The sequence below is a fragment of the Amphiprion ocellaris genome, chromosome 24 (assembly GCF_022539595.1).
Source record: "Amphiprion ocellaris isolate individual 3 ecotype Okinawa chromosome 24, ASM2253959v1, whole genome shotgun sequence".
NCBI lineage: Eukaryota > Metazoa > Chordata > Actinopteri > Pomacentridae > Amphiprion > Amphiprion ocellaris.
The window spans coordinates 9,669,039-9,688,411 of NC_072789.1; the positions used below are offsets into that span (position 1 = coordinate 9,669,039).

Genomic DNA, 19,373 nt, shown 5'->3' on the forward strand with positions numbered 1-19,373 from the left:
TCGGCAGCATTGGTACGAGGGAGGGGGTGATCCAGAAGAACCTGAGCGGCTTGCTGCCGGTGCGGGACTTCCGGCTGGACCCCAGCCTCCTGTACTCGCTGCCCCTGCTGGCCCTCAGCCCCAACCTGCTGGTGGTGTGGATCTTCCTCAGCGTGGCCTACTTCTTGGCCAAACTACGCTGCAGCTGAGCGGCCCTCATTTGACTGAATGCAAAACACTTACTGGTGGAGGTGGTGGTAACGCTCTGCACCGACTCCCCGGAGTGTTTCTCAAACTGTGCCACTGTCCTGTGAGAGTGTTTGATCTAAAGGGCTTTACACAACCAACGCCCCATTTATCACGGGCCCAGCCCTGCACCTCATCTGGTCTTTGCTTGTTTATGTCAACAGACACTTTCTGTTTCCTTTTCTTTCCTGCACGTGGACGGCAAACCTGGTATCATACAAATATTAAGATTTACATTTTACCAACACATGACAACACAGCCCCTTTCAGACATGCTCTGCTTTCCTTTAATGTGACGGCAACTAAACGTGAACGCTGACTTTTCTTTTGAGGTCGGACCAAGTAACACTTTAGTCTAAACTGAACCCAGCACCACCACAGAGAGTCTTTACGCCGAGTTTATTAAATAACTGCTGTGTTGGACAGAAGCAGAATCCATATTAGTGACTCCAAACTGTATTTTATGTACATCAGTAATTTCATTAATTAGTTATAAACTATCCATGACATAGAGACAGGATGGATCAGGATTTAACAGCAGGCCACACTGTGAACTTGTCTGGTTTGGTTTGTTGCTTCCAGCTGTTGAGGCCTATTTCCTCTGAGTTAACTGATCAAGTTTTGGTTGTTCCTTCCATCTGTTTAGGACTGTTTCCTCTGAATTAACATGTCAAGTTTAGTTTGTTACTTCCAGCTGTTTTGGACTATTTCCTTGAACTTAGCTTGTCAAGTTTGGTTTGTTGCTTCCAGCTGAAGAACTCCAGAACTATTTCCTCTGAATTAAGTTCAGAAATCAGCATGATCCATGTCAGTGTGCATTTATGAGTGTGGTAACTTAATTAAATCCTTGTAGTTATTAATTATTCCCAACATGGAGACAGGATGCAATAGGATCTAACAACAGGCCACACTGTGAACTCTACTTTAAAAAGGTGCACAGAAGTTTGGTTTGTTGCTCCAGCTGTTCAGGACTATTTCCTCTGAATTTATTAAACACCTCATCATCAGATAGCAGCAGGATCAATACAAGAGTCTTCAAACTAAGAGAGTTGAACGCATTTATGCACGTGGGACGATAAGTTAAATAAATACTTGTAATTATAAATGATCCCCAATGTGGAGACAGGATGCAATCAGGTCCAACTGCAAGTTATTCTGTACTTTTCTTTACATCAGACAGCTGAAGTTTAGTTTGTTGCCTCCAGCTGTTTAGGACTGTTTCCTCTGAGTTTATTGAATATCTGCAGCATCAAACAGCATTAAATTATAATCATCCCAGGCATGGAGACAGTATCGATGAAGATACAACAGCAGGTCACACTGTTGTTTTACTGTTGGTAGAAACAGAAGTTAGACTATCATTGCACATGGACAGAATTTTCAGTATTTAAGAAATCCCAGTTAGTCATTTGGACAGTTTGATAAGCTGCTGTTAGTTTAGATTTTGTGTTTTGTTTGTTGCTGCGTTGTTATTCATTTTACATAAGTTGGGATGTGCCTGAGGAACATTAATGGAATGTCTAAATGGCAGATTGTCGTCACTTTAATGGACTGATGAGGCAGAAATGTTACTGATCTCATGTCTGAAAGAGGCTTTTGTGTTCACACTAAACCAGCTGATTGTAAAGTCTACATGCGTGAAGTCACGAGTGTTTTCAGCAGATCATCCCCCTATTCCACACACAAACATGTCTGTACATACTATACAGCTTTGGAAATATTCATCAGACAACTGTGAGCACAGTTTACTTTTACTTACTATCTTTTTGTCATCTCAAAATCCTGTTCTTTTAGATGTTAAGTGATAATTTAGCTATAAATTATTTACATACAAAGCTTATGCACAAAATAACAAAAAGTGACTTGTGAATATTGACATTTTTGCAGTTACTATTACAACTTTTTTCATGTTTTCTTAAATTCAAAGGAAACATCAGGTGGTCTAATAGTTATCCCCAAAGTTGTAGATATTTTACTGTTTGGCTTTTTAATTGGTTTCCACATTTGTCACTTGTGTAAACTCTGCCTGCAGTTAGGTGGAAAACCTCCTGAATTCGGTCATGATTTCTTGGTGGTGACAAGAAACACCAAATTTTTTTAGTTTTTTTGCAGAATCAGGTTAAAGAAAAAGGTACATTTTGACCAGTTTTTAAATCTGGAACAAAGAGATATTGATGAACATCACAGATGATTAATTCTAAGAAAAACAGAAACCGAATCGTTATTTTAGCCGTTTCCGGCTGATAAATTTATTCCTTTTCAGCTGATTTTGGGGTTCAAAGTTGGTAAAATAAGTGGCCAGTCTTGATTTAAAGCAGCCCCTTTTCCAAAAGCACCATTTTCTTTGAACTTAAGAGATCATTTCAGTTCTTTTTGGTGACGACAAACAGCCATAAGACTAAACTTAACATGCTCAGATTTTCTGAAACTGTATTAAAACATGTCATTAGCAGTGCTGTGGTTTCAGTTTCAGCTGGTTTAGTGTGAACCCAAAGGATCCTCGTTTGTTTTTCAGTGTGTTTCTGACATATACGAAAGAAAAACTGACCAATATTAGTGAATTTTCACGTCTTTTTCGTGGGTAGCGCCCTCCGGTGGACAGAATTATTTCCTTTGTGACTCAGTGGGTGCTCTGCCTTATTCTTCACTGTTATAACACGACACTCGCTGAGAAAACGGATATAAAAAGTGGCAGTTTATTTGTGAAATATGTGAATATGTATAAAAATGAGCAGATTATATACAGACTTTGCTTTCAGGACGAATCGACAGTAGCTTTCTTGAGATTTAATTTATGATTTAAGTGCCGCACAAACAGCTTATTTCATTCATGCAATAGCTTGTTTGATTTATCGTTGTCTTCCACGTGCTTTTGCACTTAACCTTACCGGCTGATGTAGACGAAACTAAAGCTTTGATTTAGTGCCAAAATCAAGCAAGCAGACTTTGGCTTTTTTATATATATATATATATATATATATATATTCAGGCTTGCTTTATTTCTTTTGGTCTTCCTGCTTTCCTAGAAGATAGAAGGAGTTTATTTTTTTGCTTCTACTTGAGCTTGTGCACTTTCCAGCAGATCTGGGTCACTGACTCTGTTTACATGCAGCTTATTATATCCATTTTAATCACAATTATCCAGTAGGGATCATAAACCTACGTTTACGGCACTGTTTACTCAGAAGTAAATGAACTGAACTCATTAAAGACATCAGTCAGACAAGAACTCATGAGAAAAGGTTAAATTTAGTCAAAAATCTTGTAAATACACGCGTTTAAAGTGCATGAAGGCAGAAAATTCCATTCAACATATTGAAATTCAAGCATTCTGAGAGGAAACTAAACTTCTTGCGCCTCCTCTTGACTTTGCTTTCATGCTTTTGATCAGGGGTTTCAAACTCATTTTAGTTCAGGGGCCAGTCCAGTAAATAGTAGTAAAGAGAGTAAATATTGGACTTGCGTTCATTTTGGGTCACAAACTCAACTACTAATGAAAGCTAATGTTATTGTGTGTCTTCTAGATGTGTTAATAGATTAGAATTAAATTAGTTCATATTTTCAATTTTACTTTTCGACTGTTATATTGTTTTACATTTAGCTTTCAGTTTCAGTTAATTTAAAAGGGACTCCTCTTAATCTAGAGATAACGTTTAAACACAGCTGGTATTTTTAAAGAGCGTTTTCTTGTAGCACCTGCAAGATGACATCAAAAATGTAAAAGAGAAAAGGAACAAATTAGGTTTTAAGGTTATTCGAGAGCCATTATGACTTAATTGTTTTAACTCTTTCATCTGTTCTTGCCCGACTGAGTGTCATTTCTGGGTTCAGTTCATCTGTAAAAGCTGCGATAATGTTAAATGTCATCGCTGGTTTTCTCATTTTCGTCCCAGCGAGCCAAACTGGGTACAGTAAGTCAGCGGTTCAACCCAAATCTGCTCTTCAGCTTTCATGACGATGCAGTAAAGATCGGCTTCGTCTCGCCAATTGATGAAGCCGAATCTTTGTGTTTTGTTTTTAGGATGCAGCTTCTAATTGGCTAACGTTGGAATGTACGTTTGTAGGATATTCAGGGGAATTGTGTTTGATTATGCAGAGTAGCGCTGCAGGTTGTACAGCCTTTAGAGCATTTAACTGTACCTGTACCAGCTATTACATTTATACAAGCTTTATCCAGTCCATTTGTATAGAGCAAAGGCACTGATTTTATTTTATTTATGAATGAAGGAGGGATGTATTCGTTGTTGCGCCAAAAGTCAGGTTTTTAGCAAGTTAATTCAGGTTTATTTACTTTCATTTGTGGTGTATGCATCCGAGAAACAAGTAAAAAACACACTAAATATATGTGTTTCTCTTGTTTCAGGCGTTTTTATGTCATTTTACTGGAATATAATGCTCCTGTTGGTTTCTCAGTTTGGTCGATTAACTGTTTTCTCAATAGGATGTCAGACATTTATTTGTTTTAGTTTACAAATAGTCCAACACCCAAAGAATAAAATGTCTAATTTTCACGTTACATTTTGAAACAAGCTAATTTTTGCAATTTCTTCTTGAAAAATTAGTAGAATAATGAACTGCTGGTCACATAATTTGCTGATTAATCTTCTAATCAAAGAGAGCTTCCTAGAAAAATGTTAGTTTTTCATGTCCTCTGTTACTAAAATGGTGGTATATTGTGGAAAAATAAGAGTTTATTTAAGAGTATTTCCCAAACAACTAGCAGTAATACCATTTAACCCCCAGTGAAGTATAAATATTACTCGTGGAAACCTCTTACTAAATACTAAAACATCACTCAAAACCAATTATTGGTAGTCTTGGCCCCTGAATTTTGGATAAAACCATTAAAGAATCTAAAAAACTGAGTATTTTAAAGTATTTAAAGAGTATGTGAGAGTATGGAGGCAGAAGCACTCAGGTTTTTTTGCTCACTGCAAACCTGCAATGTAGAATCAATATCTCGGCCTGTGGAGCTAAATGAAAGCGTCAGTCGGCTCCCCGGAGTTCGGAGGCTTCGTCTCATTAAGATCGACCCAGTAAAGAAATGGATCAGACCAAAATAACCTCTTTTGGGAGTTTAGCTTCATATTTTTCTTTGAAGACTGAAGCCATACAGAAACAGTTGCCTTGCTTAGTCTAAAGCACCTTTAAAGGTCACTAATTACAAGTTAATTTCACATAAAAACAAAGCGTTAAAACAATTTTAACAGTGATGCAAACAATTCAAAAAATTCTTTAGGTAACCCAAGCTAACGGCTACTAGTGTTAGCTAAATTTTAGCATACAAATGTGATTGTGGTGTCAATTTTCTTATCTAACTTTGGGCAGTAAGTAAATAAAAAGTTCAAATTAATACTTCAAATTAATATTTACCCCCTTTTTATGTTTTTTAATGTTTATTTTTAAAATTACTGTTTATCTCAATGTCTGTAGAACTACCTCTGTGAGACACAAGTCACAGTGTATATTAGCATTTATTAATAAACAGAACGATTTAATCTATAAATACATCTTATATAAAGATATATGAACACATGGTCACTGAACAGCAGGGATGTAACTGTTTTTGATGGAAGTTTATTAAAGAATATAGGTAATTAATTTCCCATTGGAGGTGTAATTACACCAGAGTGGTTCCTAAAAATGTCAGTTTCAAATTATTCTCTCATTGACCTTAAAGAGAAACATCTCAGTTTTGCCAGTTTTTGTTCCTTATTTTATTTTTTTTTCATGCTAGGAATCCAGATGTATCAGAGAATATATTTGTACTGCTGTATATAAATTGTATTTAAATGCTTGTATTGCCTAAATGCTTTATTTATTCTACTACCATTTGCAATATATTGTCTTAAGTTGTTCCAAAGCAGAGTATATATATTGAAGATTATTATGCTTGTGCCATAACTGTCACGCTGTCGTCACTTTAATATATCTGTTGTTATAATCTCGCTGTAAAATACATATTTATATGTTTTTGTTTATCGTGACTGTTGCCCTAGTAACAGTTTGCAGATATTTTTAAACCTCTGAGCCTTCTTGTTCAACGAAAGAATAAATATTAAGTTTTTTTTTTTGGGAATATTTGACCAGTAAATGAACATTTCTGTCAATAGGATCATAATTGCAAACTGTTTTTATGTTAAAATGAAGGTGAAAAACTCTAATTTAATGGTGGTGTGTCTATAAGTGTCTCTAGGAAAGGTGAGAATGTTGTTAGAGGTGTTTTAATCCTAAATGACGTTGATTTGCACTGTTTTTGCGGCTCTTTTGGTGAAACACTCGATACAAAACAGGAAAACCTGATGCTGTATTGTCATTGTGTTTCTTTTCGACTCGGCAGCAATTTGGTGTCAGAAAACTTCATGTCCCATGATCCACGTTGCTCTAAATGTACCACAAACCCAAGAAAACCTCCCGTCAGTGTGTCCAGACAGTCACACTCCTGCTGAAATAAATGTTTTTGTGCCTCCAGCGGCCCAACAGACTTCAGTGATGTTTCATGTTCTCCTCATTTTACCTGCTTCAGGTTGTTGCTTCAGAAACGAAACTGTCTACGCTACTTATTCACCTGTTTGTGAGTCTACATCTCCTGCATGTTGTTTGTGGACGTGTGTGTAAATGTTTTTATGTGTGTGCATCAGCAGAGCTTTTACAGTTTGCTTTCTGTCTTCTTCATTCAGTTTAAAGCAGCTTCATCTTACTGCCCCCTGCTGGCCGTCAGTAGGAACTTCAGCAACAAAATATGCTCATTATTTGTTCAACGGGCGACTTTTAGTTGAATTTTTATTATTAAATCAGCGAAAAATGAAACCTCAAGACATAAGAAGTGTTCTTGTTGCACCACTAGTGAAAGATAATAAGTACAGGCTGGTTTTATTGCTTTATTTAAAATTGTTTGTTTGTTGTTGTTTTTGAGCGGGAAAGCAGCTGGTGTCGGCCATGTTGAAAAATAAAATGCTTATGTCAGAGCTTTTATTTTTAAATGTGGACAATAGGAGATGCTTTTCTTGATAATTATTATTACTTTGCAGTTTCCATTTTTACATTTTCAAATGCAATAGTTTTAAAAATGTGCATAAAAACACTTTCTGGAAACACATCTGTTAAAATACTACAGTACCCATAAGCCCTTGTGCTGCTGTTGCCATGGAGAAGAAGAAGAAGAGACCAGGCTGAGGTAGATTTTAAAACTGGTTTAAAGTAAAGGTTGTGTTTTTCTGAACTGTAGCCTAAAATTTGAAACTCTGTGATTGGATGTTTGTTGAGTTGCATCATGGGAAATGTAGTCAGTTTATTCTACAGCAAAAATCGGTGCAACTTTATCTTCAGGAACCAGACGTAAACCAAAAAAAGTCTGATTTCCTGTGATTTTTTTGGTCACAAATATCATTTTTTGTATAAATAATCTTGTGTTTTTTCCTTTGGTCTCTTCAGTGAAGGCTGCCGGAGAGAAAACACCGTGAAGAACGTCGGATGTCGAAAATACGCCTTTAACTCGCTGCAGCTCAAAGCCTTCCCCAAACACTACCGACCGCCGGACGGCACCTTCGGGAAAGTAGAAACCTGACGAGGAATCCGTGTATGTGGACCTCATGGGACCAGACTGAGGACAATCAAGACCAGAAGCAGCTCCAGTCGACCTTCAGCTCGGCTGGTTGCTGTTTCACAAGTTACAGAGTGGATGTTTTTGGACGGTGAACAAACAGAACATCTCCACCGCCTTCGTTTAGTAGCAGCTTTAGGTGCTGCTGTAGTTGCTTGTGTCCTATTATGCCGTACACAGGATTGTTTTCCTTTATTTTTTATTGTTACAAAGAAGCACTGCCTCAGTCTCCTGTAATCAAACTGATATAATCAACATGCAAATCTTAGAATTTTACGAATTTTCTCAATGAAAATCAAGAAAGTCGAAGAGAAAAATCATGAAAACTCTGATTGAATGCAGTGAAACAGAAGCAAAATGGTTAAAAATAGACGGATTTCAGCGATAACTGTGGAGCTTTAAGGCTCAGAGGAAGAACATCCATGTGTTTTGGTCTATTTGTTGACAGAAGAAAAAAATTAAGTTTATTCCAACTCAATCATAACCTACAGATATTTCAAAAGGTATCTGTGTGTGTTTTAGCCTCATATATCAAACACTTTACGGAATAAAACTTTTAAAATTTGCCCAAAATGAAAATTTTCACTGTTATTTCTCATCATGTCATTGATTCACAATCTGCAAAATTTTGCAAGTAGAGTTGAAATATGAAAAGAAACTAAATATTTTCATTTATTATTTTGTTTTTGTGCTACGACTTGTCAAACCTGCTCAGTTAGGTCCGATAAACTTCACTTTTTATCCATTTTTGTTGTAGTATTCCATATTAAAAATATTCTGTTATTTATTTTGTATTATTGTGACATGCAGCTATATTTGGTTCAGAAAATTTCACTAGTTGACATCTGAATTATTAATTTTTGTGTTAATTTGTTGTCAAAAATGGGAGTTTTTATGACGGCTTGGCTACAGTTTTTTCATATTTCAACTCACCCAGAGTTAAAGATTATTTGATCTATAATATTACAGATTCTGAATCAGTGGCATGATGAGAAATGAGTGAAAACTTCAGGTTTTTACCTTTAAAAGTTCCTCAGATATTATTGTTTAAACAGCCTCAAATTTCAATGTGAAAGTTGGTCAACTGGCAAATTTAATTATTTGATCCATTGAGCTAAAATTTCACTAAATATCTTTTCAAATATCCGTATTTTATATTATAAAAACTTCAGGGCAATCAGAGACGGTCAAGCAGAAACTGTTGTAAAAACTGTGATGATTTGATCCAAATATAAATACTTTTTGTCCTTTCTTGTCCTGTCACTTAACCAGAACCTAAACTACCGTCTTTAACCGCCTAGAATCAGCAGCAAAGTTACCTGAAGTGCCCTTGAGCAAGAATCCAAACCACTGACCTGCCTGGAGTGGAAACAGGGAGAAGTGATCGCTATAAATGTGGAGCTCTTTAGCTGTTTTTAAGCAGCAGAAAACTTACGAATGTTTATTTTCACTGTAGTGACCAAGCAGCGTTACCCATTTAGAGCTCATTTTGAGTCTCTTTTTGCTCTGTTTTTGGTCTCCACCACCTCTCTTTAGCTGCTAAATGCTCCATGTTAATACGTAACTTTTGGCCTTTAGTTTGTACTGAGATTATTCCTGAAACGAACCTCGTATTAAAGGACTTTTGAAAGTGTTTTTGAGACAACAGTGGCTAAAAACGCCACTGTAAAAATCCAAACGTCCAAACTTTTCTTTATATTCTGCTTTTAAAAAAAGAGACGTTCCATTTGAATTCTTGTTTTCAGGAGCAGAAACTCAACCTAAAACTAAGATACAATGAAGAATAACAACAAAATAAAGTTCAATTGCAGCCCAGAGCTTCAAAAACAGATAATATATTAAATAAGTTGCATAAAGTGGAATAGAAATGTAAAAAATAAGAAAGTCTTCATTCCCCGTTTAGTTTCTATGCAGTTTGTTTTCACGTTGCAGCATTTTGCAGATTGTAATAAAAGAGCCGTAGAACCTTATTAAACCTGATTTCTACTTGAATAAAACCCCTCAGACTCGTCCCGTTGATGTTTTCCTATTTATTTCTGCTCCCGTGTGAACTCAGATTTCTGTGCAGTGATCGGTTTCTGCCACACGGGGGCGCCACTGTTCTGTAAAAACACACCTCACAGCTGAACTATTTCACATTAAAACTGCTTCAATTCATCACATGTTGGTGTTTTTTTCCTGCTGGATTCACTGAACCGCTGCTGTTTGTTCATCTGGGGTCCGTTTCACGAAGCAGCTTCAACAACCTCTGAGTTTAACCCTGAACTCTGAGTTGATCTACTCTGAGATAGAAAACTCTGAGTTTTCGGTTCCAGAACGGCTGATTTGAGTTGGTTTAATCAACTCGGAGTAGTTTCACCCGGAGTTAAGCACGTGCACCACAACTCTGAAAAGCCAGCATCAGTGGAGCGCCGATTCGACGAGTCACCATGGCAACGGGGAAGCGGAGGACTACAACACTTGAACTGGAAATCTTAATGCGCTTATATAGCGAGTTTGAGCACGTTTTTAGAAAGAAGTGCAGCACCTGCAGCTGCAAAAGAGAGGGAGACGGTGTGGGAGAACATTGCTGCCCGGGTCAATGCGTAAGTTTAAATCACAATAATATTACAGGAAAACTATTTGAATAGTAGACTATTGAGTTATTTCATTTAGGTGCAATCCTGCAGGGGAGAAGCGCATGTGGCAGCAGCTGAAGATAAAATATAAAAACATTTTTAAAACAGGTAAGAAGTCGGCATAATCTCATGGAGATACCTCATTTTGATCATGTTTTACATTGTAAAGTAGCCTAAATATTAAGTGGCTGTTTGACTGTGCAGTGGTTTTATCCCACACAGAGCCTAAATGTCTGCATCCATATCATGTTCTGTTAAATAATCAAGCCTATTTAAACTAACAAAGACTTCTACTCGGCCAAATATATATATATATATATAATATATATATATATATATAATATATATATATATATATATATATATATATATATATATATATATATATATATATATATATATATATATATATATATTCTGATTTAATTACGTTAAAAATGCTGTGAAAGAAGAAATCACCATAAATAAAAATCTGTAAAATGACATTGAAATTATGTTTAAAAAACTCACAGTTAAGCAGCATTTATTTCCATTTGGAGCTCTGCTTATCTGGATTTATTGATCGTGTTTTCAGTTTGCAGTTCGTTCCTCCGACCAGCAGGTGGCGCCTGATGAAGGACGTTTTGAACCTGCAGCAGGTTTGATTTCTCCCCAGGTGAACTCAGGTCAAACAGCTGAGTCACTGAGTCCCGAATCACTGCCAAACTCACACCAACCTCACGCACTCAGGAGGTGAGTTGCTCCTTCTTCTTCTCCAACCTGAAACTAAACACCAAAAACTGTTAACAGGTCAAACTACCTGCAGCTGTTCACATGTGACAGAAACATTATTGTCATTTTTATTATTATTATGACAGGATTCTTTTGAAGCTGCAAACAGAGAAAGTTTGAGGCAAGGGACTTATTTATTGATTTATTGATCTATTTTTCTCCTGCATTTATTTGTCTGTAATATTTTAAAATAATTTAATGTTAAAATAATTAGAACCTAAAATAATTCCTCCGTATGTTCACTAGGGAAAAACAAGTTCTATATTTTTACATCAAGGAATAATAAGGCTGAACATATTAAAATATGTTCAGCCTTATTATGCCCTGATCCAAAAATAAACTAGTATATTATATATTTATGTATATATGCTGAAATATTGGAGTGTAAATTCAGGTGTAAGGCAACAGAAATCTTTATGCTGGTTGCCTCGTTTTAAACCCAGTCGTCACATTTTCTGTTTCAAATCTTTTTTTTGCTCTCACATCAAAGTTTGGTCTTCGTTTGTAAAATCTGTCTGTCTGGTCCAGTCCTTGTTTGTGATGCTTTGTATTTTATTAGAACATTATTAATTTATTTATTTGTATTAGAACTTTATTTAAAAAGTCAAAAGATGCACAAATTAAGGTGGAACAGTTTATTTTAAAGAAGGAAAATTACTGTATTTTTAATGGATGATTATTTTGGTATTTTTTTTAGTGCCCAAGGAATATAATAATAATAATAATAATAATAATAATAATAATAATAATAATAATAATAATAATAATAATAATAAAAATGATAATAATAATAATAACTAAATAATAATAATGATGACAATAATAAAATAATAATACTACTACTCAGAATAATCATAATAATAATAATGATGATGATAATAATAATAAAATAATGACAACGCTAATAATAATACTGATAATAATAATGATGTTGATAATTTTGTTGTATTTATTTATTTATTTATTTTCTACAGTGTACCTGTTGTTCTTTACATAGCTACACTGTTAAAAAAAAGTGAAATACAACAAAGTAAAAATTTGACAAGCGTTCCAAACAAAAACAAAACAAAAAGAGCTGCAGTGTAACATTCAACAAACGAAAAAATAAGAAAATCTAAAAAAATAACGTAATGTACAATATTGGTAAAATAGTGATATTTCAGCAGATTTAAATACAGTTAACTTGTGTGTGTGTGTGTGTGTGTGTGTGTGTGTGTGTGTGTGTGTGTGTGTGTGTGTTTATGATAACATTTTTGCTGTTTTTAATACAATGAAAGAGTAAAATAACTAATTATTATTTTAAAGTGCAGATCTATTGATGTGGATGTTATTTACTGCTATTTCCCGTTAAAATTTGCCATGAACTTTTCTAAGAAACTTTGACGGAAAGGAAAGCAGCCTGAGGCGAATTTACTGGAAAACTTTTCCATCCTATCCATCCTGCTCAGCCAATCAGATCGCTCTGCTGACAAACACACAGTCTGTTCCTGGATATTAAAGGGTTCTTTATCTGATGATCCAGAGTTTTATTGAGCAGCAGCGTCTTCACCATCATGATCAGCCTTTTGTGTCTCGTCGTCCTCGTCGTCCTCGTCGTGGTCGTCGTCCACTCGCTGTCTTCCCGCCGTCGCCGCCACGTGCAGCCCGGCGGCGCCATACTCATCACCGGCTGCGACAGCGGCTTCGGACACCACCTGGCTGGAAGTCTGGAGCGGCGAGGCTTCGTGGTGTTCGCTGGATGTTTGTATCCAGACGGAGCCGGAGCTCAGAGCCTCAGCGCTCAGAGCTCCGGGAAACTGAATATCTTAAAGCTGGACGTGACGAAGGACGAAGACGTGAAGAGGGCGAAGGCAGTGGTCCAGGAGAACCTTCCGGAGAAAGGTGGGAGTTTATCAGAATGTAGAAAAACACAAAAATGGGAAATGTTCTAGTATAAATAGAGCTGATCATGATTATTTGTCCAAATAATTTTAATTTATCTCAATATTTAGATTTATAATTCTGTGTTTAATTGAAATGAGGAGATGTTTTTTGACCCATAAAGTCAAAGTTTTCATTTTCATTAACTTTTATCTGATTTCCATGGACTTTAACAGATTTCTCAGTGGGAGTCACAAGTTATTATATAAAGTAAAAAGTTTGGTTTATTTACTTTTTAAATCAAAATGAAAAAAATTAGAAAATTTTATGAGCTTGGAAAAAAATTAAATATAAATGCAGATTATCAGAATTATTAGTTGACATCATTTAAATATTGACATAATTTATAAAAAAAATATACAATAATAGTACATTTAATAATAATTACATTACTTTCAAATTAAAACATGAACAATATAAAACTTAAATGTATTTATCTCTATGTTTAGATGTACAAAGTCACATTTTAGTGTTTAGTTAGAATGTTTAGATACTAACTCTAATATTTAGTTGTATTTTGTTGTACATTGTTTATTTTCATTCACATTATTTAATCCTTATTTAGTTAGATATGTCAGTCCAAATAATTAAACATTTTTATCTAAAATACAAACACTAAAATACAAAAAGGAAAAGTGAGAGTTTACGTAGTGTGAAAAATGAGAATATTTTATTTTGCATAAGAAAAAAAATAAAAATACATATAAACATTAATAATAGAACTAATTATTTGTTAGTATTTTAATTAATTAAGTAAAATTATTCCTAACAGCATTTAAAACTATGATTTTTTTTCTATGTAAGAACTGTGTCAAAAATAATTAGATTCAAAATAAATCATTTAAAAACTGTTTGGTTCCATAAATTTGACTCTTAGTTGAAATAATTCAAAATCTTATATTTAGACCAAATTATAAGTTAAAAAAATATATATTATTTAAAGAAATTTTGGTCTCATATCTTAAAACCTTAATTTGATGTTTTTTAAAATTCTCCTAAAATATTTGATTTTAAAAAATTGATTTTTGTAAATGTACTAAATAAACACATAAATAAATCCTCCTTTAAAGCAACAGTGACAGTGAATACATCAGAAATTTAGATTTATAGTCATATAATTTTGACTTTTAGAGCCTGACCTAAAAATAGAAACCTTCTGTTGTGAGTCTAAGCAGCTAATGAAGTCAGACGTTTGAGTTTCTATGAATAAATGAACCAAAATGATTAAAAGCTCAATAAAATCATCAATATCATCGTGTTCTTGCATTATTTTGACTGAAGAGGATGAAATTTTGTCTTTATAAGTTCAAATAATGTGATAATTTATGTTATTGACCAACTTTTTATTCTTTCTGGCAGAAATGTGCTTCCATTCTTGGTGATTTAGTCTTCAGTACTTGTTGTTTGGAATATTAATTTATATGTGGCAGTTATAAATTACTCGATTTCCATTTTAACCTGACATCTGAATGTTCTCTGGGTGTTCAGGTCTGTGGGCAGTGGTCAACAATGTTGGGATCTCAGACTGGGCCGAGATCGAGTGGAGCTCCATCGAAGATTTCCAACGCATGGTGGACATCAACCTGTTCGGCGCCATCAGGACATCCATCGCTTTTCTTCCTCTGGTTCGCGCCGCCAAAGGTGAGTTTAACGTTAATTATTCCGTGATACGTCGTCCTCGCTGCAGATGTCAACATCTGGTTTGTGATTCCAGGTCGGATGGTTTACGTGTCGAGCATCTTTTCCTTCTTCAACTGCCTGAACATGGCAGCCTATAGCGTCTCCAAGAGAGGCCTGGAGGCCTTCGCTGACTGCTTAAGGGTGGAAATGGACAGTTTTGATGTAAAGGTACGCTAACAGTGGAAAACCACAGTCTGGAACTCTGTGGCAGATTAAATATGACTGAAAATACAAAGAAGACAAGACTCAGTATGAAACCAACATGACTCAATTTGTAGGAAATTAGCTTTTATTAGCCGGCTAAGATTTAAATTCTGGGCGTTTTTGCCTCCTGTTACATTTTTCCTCAATGTGAGTTCATTGGCAGAATCATAATGTGAAGCATGGTAGTGGCAGCATCATGACACGAAGCATGGTGGTGGCAGTATCATGATGTGAAGCATAGTGGTGGCAGCATCATGACGTGAAGCACGGTGGTGGCAGCATCATGACATGAAGCATGGTGGTGACAGTATCATGATGTGAAGCATGGTGGTGGCAGTATCATGATGTGAAGCATGGAGGTGGCAGCATCATGATGGGAAGCATGGTGGTGGCAGCATCATGATGTGAAGCATGGTGGTGGCAGCATCATGATGTAAAGCATGGTGGTGGCAGCATCATGATGTGAAGCATGGTGGTGGCAGCATCATGACATGAAGCATGGTGGTGACAGTATCATGATGTGAAGCATGGTGGTGGCAGTATCATGATGTGAAGCATAGTGGTGGCAGCATCATGATGTGAAGCATGGAGGTGGCAGCATCATGATGGGAAGCATGATGGTGGCAGCATCATGATGTAAAGCATGGTGGTGGCAGCATCATGATGTGAAGCATAGTGGTGGCAGCATCATGATGTGAAGCATGGTGGTGGCAGTATCATGATGTGAAGCATAGTGGTGGCAGCATCATGATGTGAAGCATGGAGGTGGCAGCATCATGATGGGAAGCATGATGGTGGCAGCATCATGATGTAAAGCATGGTGGTGGCAGCATCATGATGTGAAGCATAGTGGTGGCAGCATCATGATGTGAAGCATGGAGGTGGCAGCATCATGATGGGAAGCATGGTGGAGGCAGCATCATGACATGAAGCATGGTGGTGACAGTATCATGATGTGAAGCATGGTGGTGGCAGTATCATGATGTGAAGCATGGAGGTGGCAGCATCATGATGGGAAGCATGGTGGTGGCAGCATCATGACATGAAGCATGGTGGTGACAGTATCATGATGTGAAGCATGGTGGTGGCAGTATCATGATGTGAAGCATAGTGGTGGCAGCATCATGATGTGAAGCATGGAGGTGGCAGCATCATGATGGGAAGCATGATGGTGGCAGCATCATGATGTAAAGCATGGTGGTGGCAGCATCATGATGTGAAGCATAGTGGTGGCAGCATCATGATGTGAAGCATGGAGGTGGCAGCATCATGATGTGAAGCATGGTGGTGGCAGCATCATGATGTGAAGCATGGTGGTGGCAGCATCATGATGTGAAGCATGGTAGTGGCAGCATCATGACACGAAGCATGGTGGTGGCAGCATCATGATGTAAAGCATGGAGGTGGCAGCATCATGATGTGAAGCATGGTGGTGCTCCAGAGGGTTAAATGATGCACTGCCTTGTCCCATTTCTAGTCCTTATGCTAAGCTAAGGTAATAGACACTGGCTCTAAATCTATATACAGTGGAAAGCTGAGAGTTATCTTCTAATGATGCAGGAAAAGCTTCTAAAATGTCAAGTTAAACACAAATTTAATAAACAAAAGGACTAACTTATCATGTCCCTCCACCTTCAGGTCAGCATCATCCAGCCGGGGAACTTTGGTCAAGCCACCAGCATCCTGAAGATGAAAACCGGGTTGGATATGTGGAAGAAGCTGGACGACGAGAGGAAACAGACCTTCAACCAGCAGTACATGCAGCTGGCCAGCGACTACTTCATGTCCACCTGCAGGGCTGGTTTCAAAGACGCTACCCCGGTCATCGACGCCATGCTGCACGCCCTCACATCCACCCAGCCCAAACGCCGCTACCTGCTGGTGTCCAAGACGGATATGTTCTTCTTCAGGCTTTACCCTTTTCTGCCCACCATCCTCACCGATTCCATGTTTCATCTCAGCTCCATGTACGCTAAAAGAAAAGAAATGCTGTACACTCAGTAAGCAGCAAAGAAACTCGTCCTGGACTCAGGGTTTGGATGCAGTGTTTTGTTTCCATTTAATGACATTTTTTGCGGCAAAAAATTACAAAAAAGATTCTTGCATGTCAAAGTGAAAAGTACTGTATGTTAATTAAACATATGAACTAAGTGATCACAGTTGTCTGCACCTGTGTTTAATTGGGGGGATATAAGGAGACATTTTTAAACAAATGACCTCTGGCTGGAGGTCATTAAACATCACAGAAGTCTTTGTCATGGTGCCCATTGCTAGTGACGCTCCCACAATGCTTTCTGCTGGCCAACATAACTACCTGTAGTCTGAGTGATGTCTCCTCTGGTCACTACGGTATTAAACAGTAACAATACAATGCAAGCTAGAAAAGCAGTACTCCTCCAAGGCTGCTCATTCCCTCTTATGGCATTGTCAGACATGCAGCATTTGTTTAGTAGTTATTGATGATCAGAAATCACAGCAACATAGAATGTGGTCATTTAATATAGATGTACCCACAAACAAAATGACCTTGCGCTGACCACAGGCTTGTGCTATGCATGTGTACGTTACGTACGGATACCGAATCACGTGATCTAAATATGTAGCAGGCAGTGGGAGTTGATGGGACTCGGGAACACCCCCACAATTTAATCAATTGTTTCTTGTATCATTTCCAACGGGTAAGTCCTGATAAGTCCCCAGTGGTGGTATTGTAGTAGAATCACAATCATGTGATCATCAGCAGGCAGCTGACGTAGTGTTCACTTGTTAGAGTGATACTGTACCGCTATCTTGCAATGATGCAGAAATCCTGAACAAATCCATGGATCCAGACTATAAGCCATATCACTGCCAAAATCTAACCACTTGATCTTTGTGTCGTTTCTGACCTTCCCAGAAAATTTCATCCGAATCCGTTGGTCCGTTTTTTAGTAATGTTACGAACAGACAGACAGACAAACCAATGCTGATCGTCACATAACTCTGCCGCATTCCTTGGCGGAGAAACAATACTGCAGCTAATCTATAATACATTTTCTGACATTGGGTGTCAAACATACGGCCCGGGGGCCAAAACTGTCCGGCCAGAGCGTCCAATCCGGCCTGCGGCACGACTTTGTAAAGTGTCAAAATTACAGAGAAGACATTAACTGTAAATTGTAAATCTGTAAAACTGTAAATTTGAAATGATTTCTAGATCTTGACAAGTTGTTTTGATCATTAAATAAAATACTGAATTGTTAAGTTCCAGATACCTGTGACTCATTGTTTTGTACCTTTGTAGATACACTGTTATCTGTAAGTTGCAATGTGTAAATGATAAACTGAGGCTTCATAATGTTTAAATATCACTTATTTTTCTAAAGAAATTTCAAGTTGTTCTTCATCGACCCCGACTGTTTCACATATTTCGAACACCTTGGTTTTGCTGATTAACGTAGAGTTTTCATTTTAATCATTTATAGACCTCTAAAGTCTAACAGTGTTTTTATTCAGGAGTTTTTAAAAAAATTTTATGCTTTTTTATATCTAAATATGACAAGATTCTTATTCTTGGTGATTTTAACGTTCATGTCTGCTGCCCTTCTCAATCTCTGGCTGCTGATTTTCTGGAAACAGTCAATTCTTTTCACCTCAGTCAAGCTATACATGTTCCCATTCACTCTAAAGGCTGAACCTTTGACTTAGTTTTACACAGTGGCCCCAAACAACATTGATATCCATGTGTCTGATCATAAACTTGTCTTATTTAGTGTGCTTCTATCACATTTACCCACTGCATGTCTGCTCATATGTTTTCTGAGCTTTTCACTGCCTCTTCTTGAACTGCTTTTAATCCCAACCTTAACCCAGAGGAGCTGGTCCCTCTTTTTAACCAGAACTGGACCTCGTGGCCCCAGTCAAATCCAAAGTCTCCAACAGACTTTACACACAACAACTAAAAAGAGACTGCAGAAGTAAGGAAAGAAAATGGAAGAAATCTGGTATAGGTGTGTTTTATTTTTCTGACAGATCGTGCTGTCACATATGATGGCAATTATTTCTGCTTTTGCGGTTTCTTTTTCTGAAAAATGATGCAATTTTGATGATTTATATAAAGAACAAATACAGTAATGTGAGCTTTGGGGTTCAAAAAGTTAATAAATAAATGCAGAGATGATATATGTGTGTTAAGAAATAAACACAAGAGCTTCGGTGGAGTCTAAAGAGAGGCAGAAGAAATGCAGACAAGCCAGGATACAAAATAACACATCCCTCCAGGGTTACTGGGTTCAAGGAAATCTTGTGAGCATGTTGGTAAAACATTTCAAAAGTTAGTGACTTCCCATAGATAATTACATCCGGACAGCAGT

General features: G+C 36.9%; 2 protein-coding genes across 12 annotated transcripts in view; both read left to right on the top strand.

Moving 5' to 3' along the window:
* LOC111564002 (inositol polyphosphate-4-phosphatase type I A-like) overlaps positions 1 to 9,985 on the top strand; it is a 59,618-nt gene extending 49,633 nt beyond the window's left edge. For 7 of the 11 annotated variants that reach the window (XM_055008220.1, XM_055008224.1, XM_055008226.1 and 4 more), the window contains one exon: positions 8 to 6,698. In XM_055008220.1, the coding sequence (XP_054864195.1) occupies positions 8 to 188 (181 nt within the window). In that variant the 3' untranslated portion in view covers positions 189 to 6,698. Of the gene's footprint in view, positions 1 to 7; positions 6,699 to 7,659 lie in introns of those variants that run through there. The other 4 variants (XM_055008225.1, XM_055008231.1, XM_055008229.1 and 1 more) reach the window with 1 other exon arrangement.
* Positions 9,986 to 10,242: 257 nt separating this feature from the next.
* Positions 10,243 to 17,176, top strand: zgc:113142 (uncharacterized protein LOC503524 homolog). Its single transcript, XM_055008233.1, has 6 exons — positions 10,243 to 10,413; positions 11,021 to 11,178; positions 12,740 to 13,098; positions 14,626 to 14,778; positions 14,852 to 14,985; positions 16,660 to 17,176. The coding sequence occupies exons 1-6, from the start codon at positions 10,258 to 10,260 to the stop codon at positions 17,023 to 17,025; spliced, it is 1,326 nt and encodes a 441-aa protein (XP_054864208.1). The 5' UTR covers positions 10,243 to 10,257; the 3' UTR covers positions 17,026 to 17,176.
* Positions 17,177 to 19,373: the final 2,197 nt, after the last annotated feature.

What these genes read in the sequence shown, in the direction of transcription:
- zgc:113142 (XM_055008233.1), top strand. Translation starts at nt 10,258, where the DNA reads ATGGCAACGGGGAAGCGGAGGACTACAACACTTGAACTGGAAATCTTA. An exon ending in CAACCTCACGCACTCAGGAG is followed by an intron (nt 11,179 to 12,739) that starts GTGAGTTGCTCC and finishes CTGATGATCCAG; the next exon opens with AGTTTTATTGAGCAGCAGCG. An exon ending in TGGACAGTTTTGATGTAAAG is followed by an intron (nt 14,986 to 16,659) that starts GTACGCTAACAG and finishes CTCCACCTTCAG; the next exon opens with GTCAGCATCATCCAGCCGGG.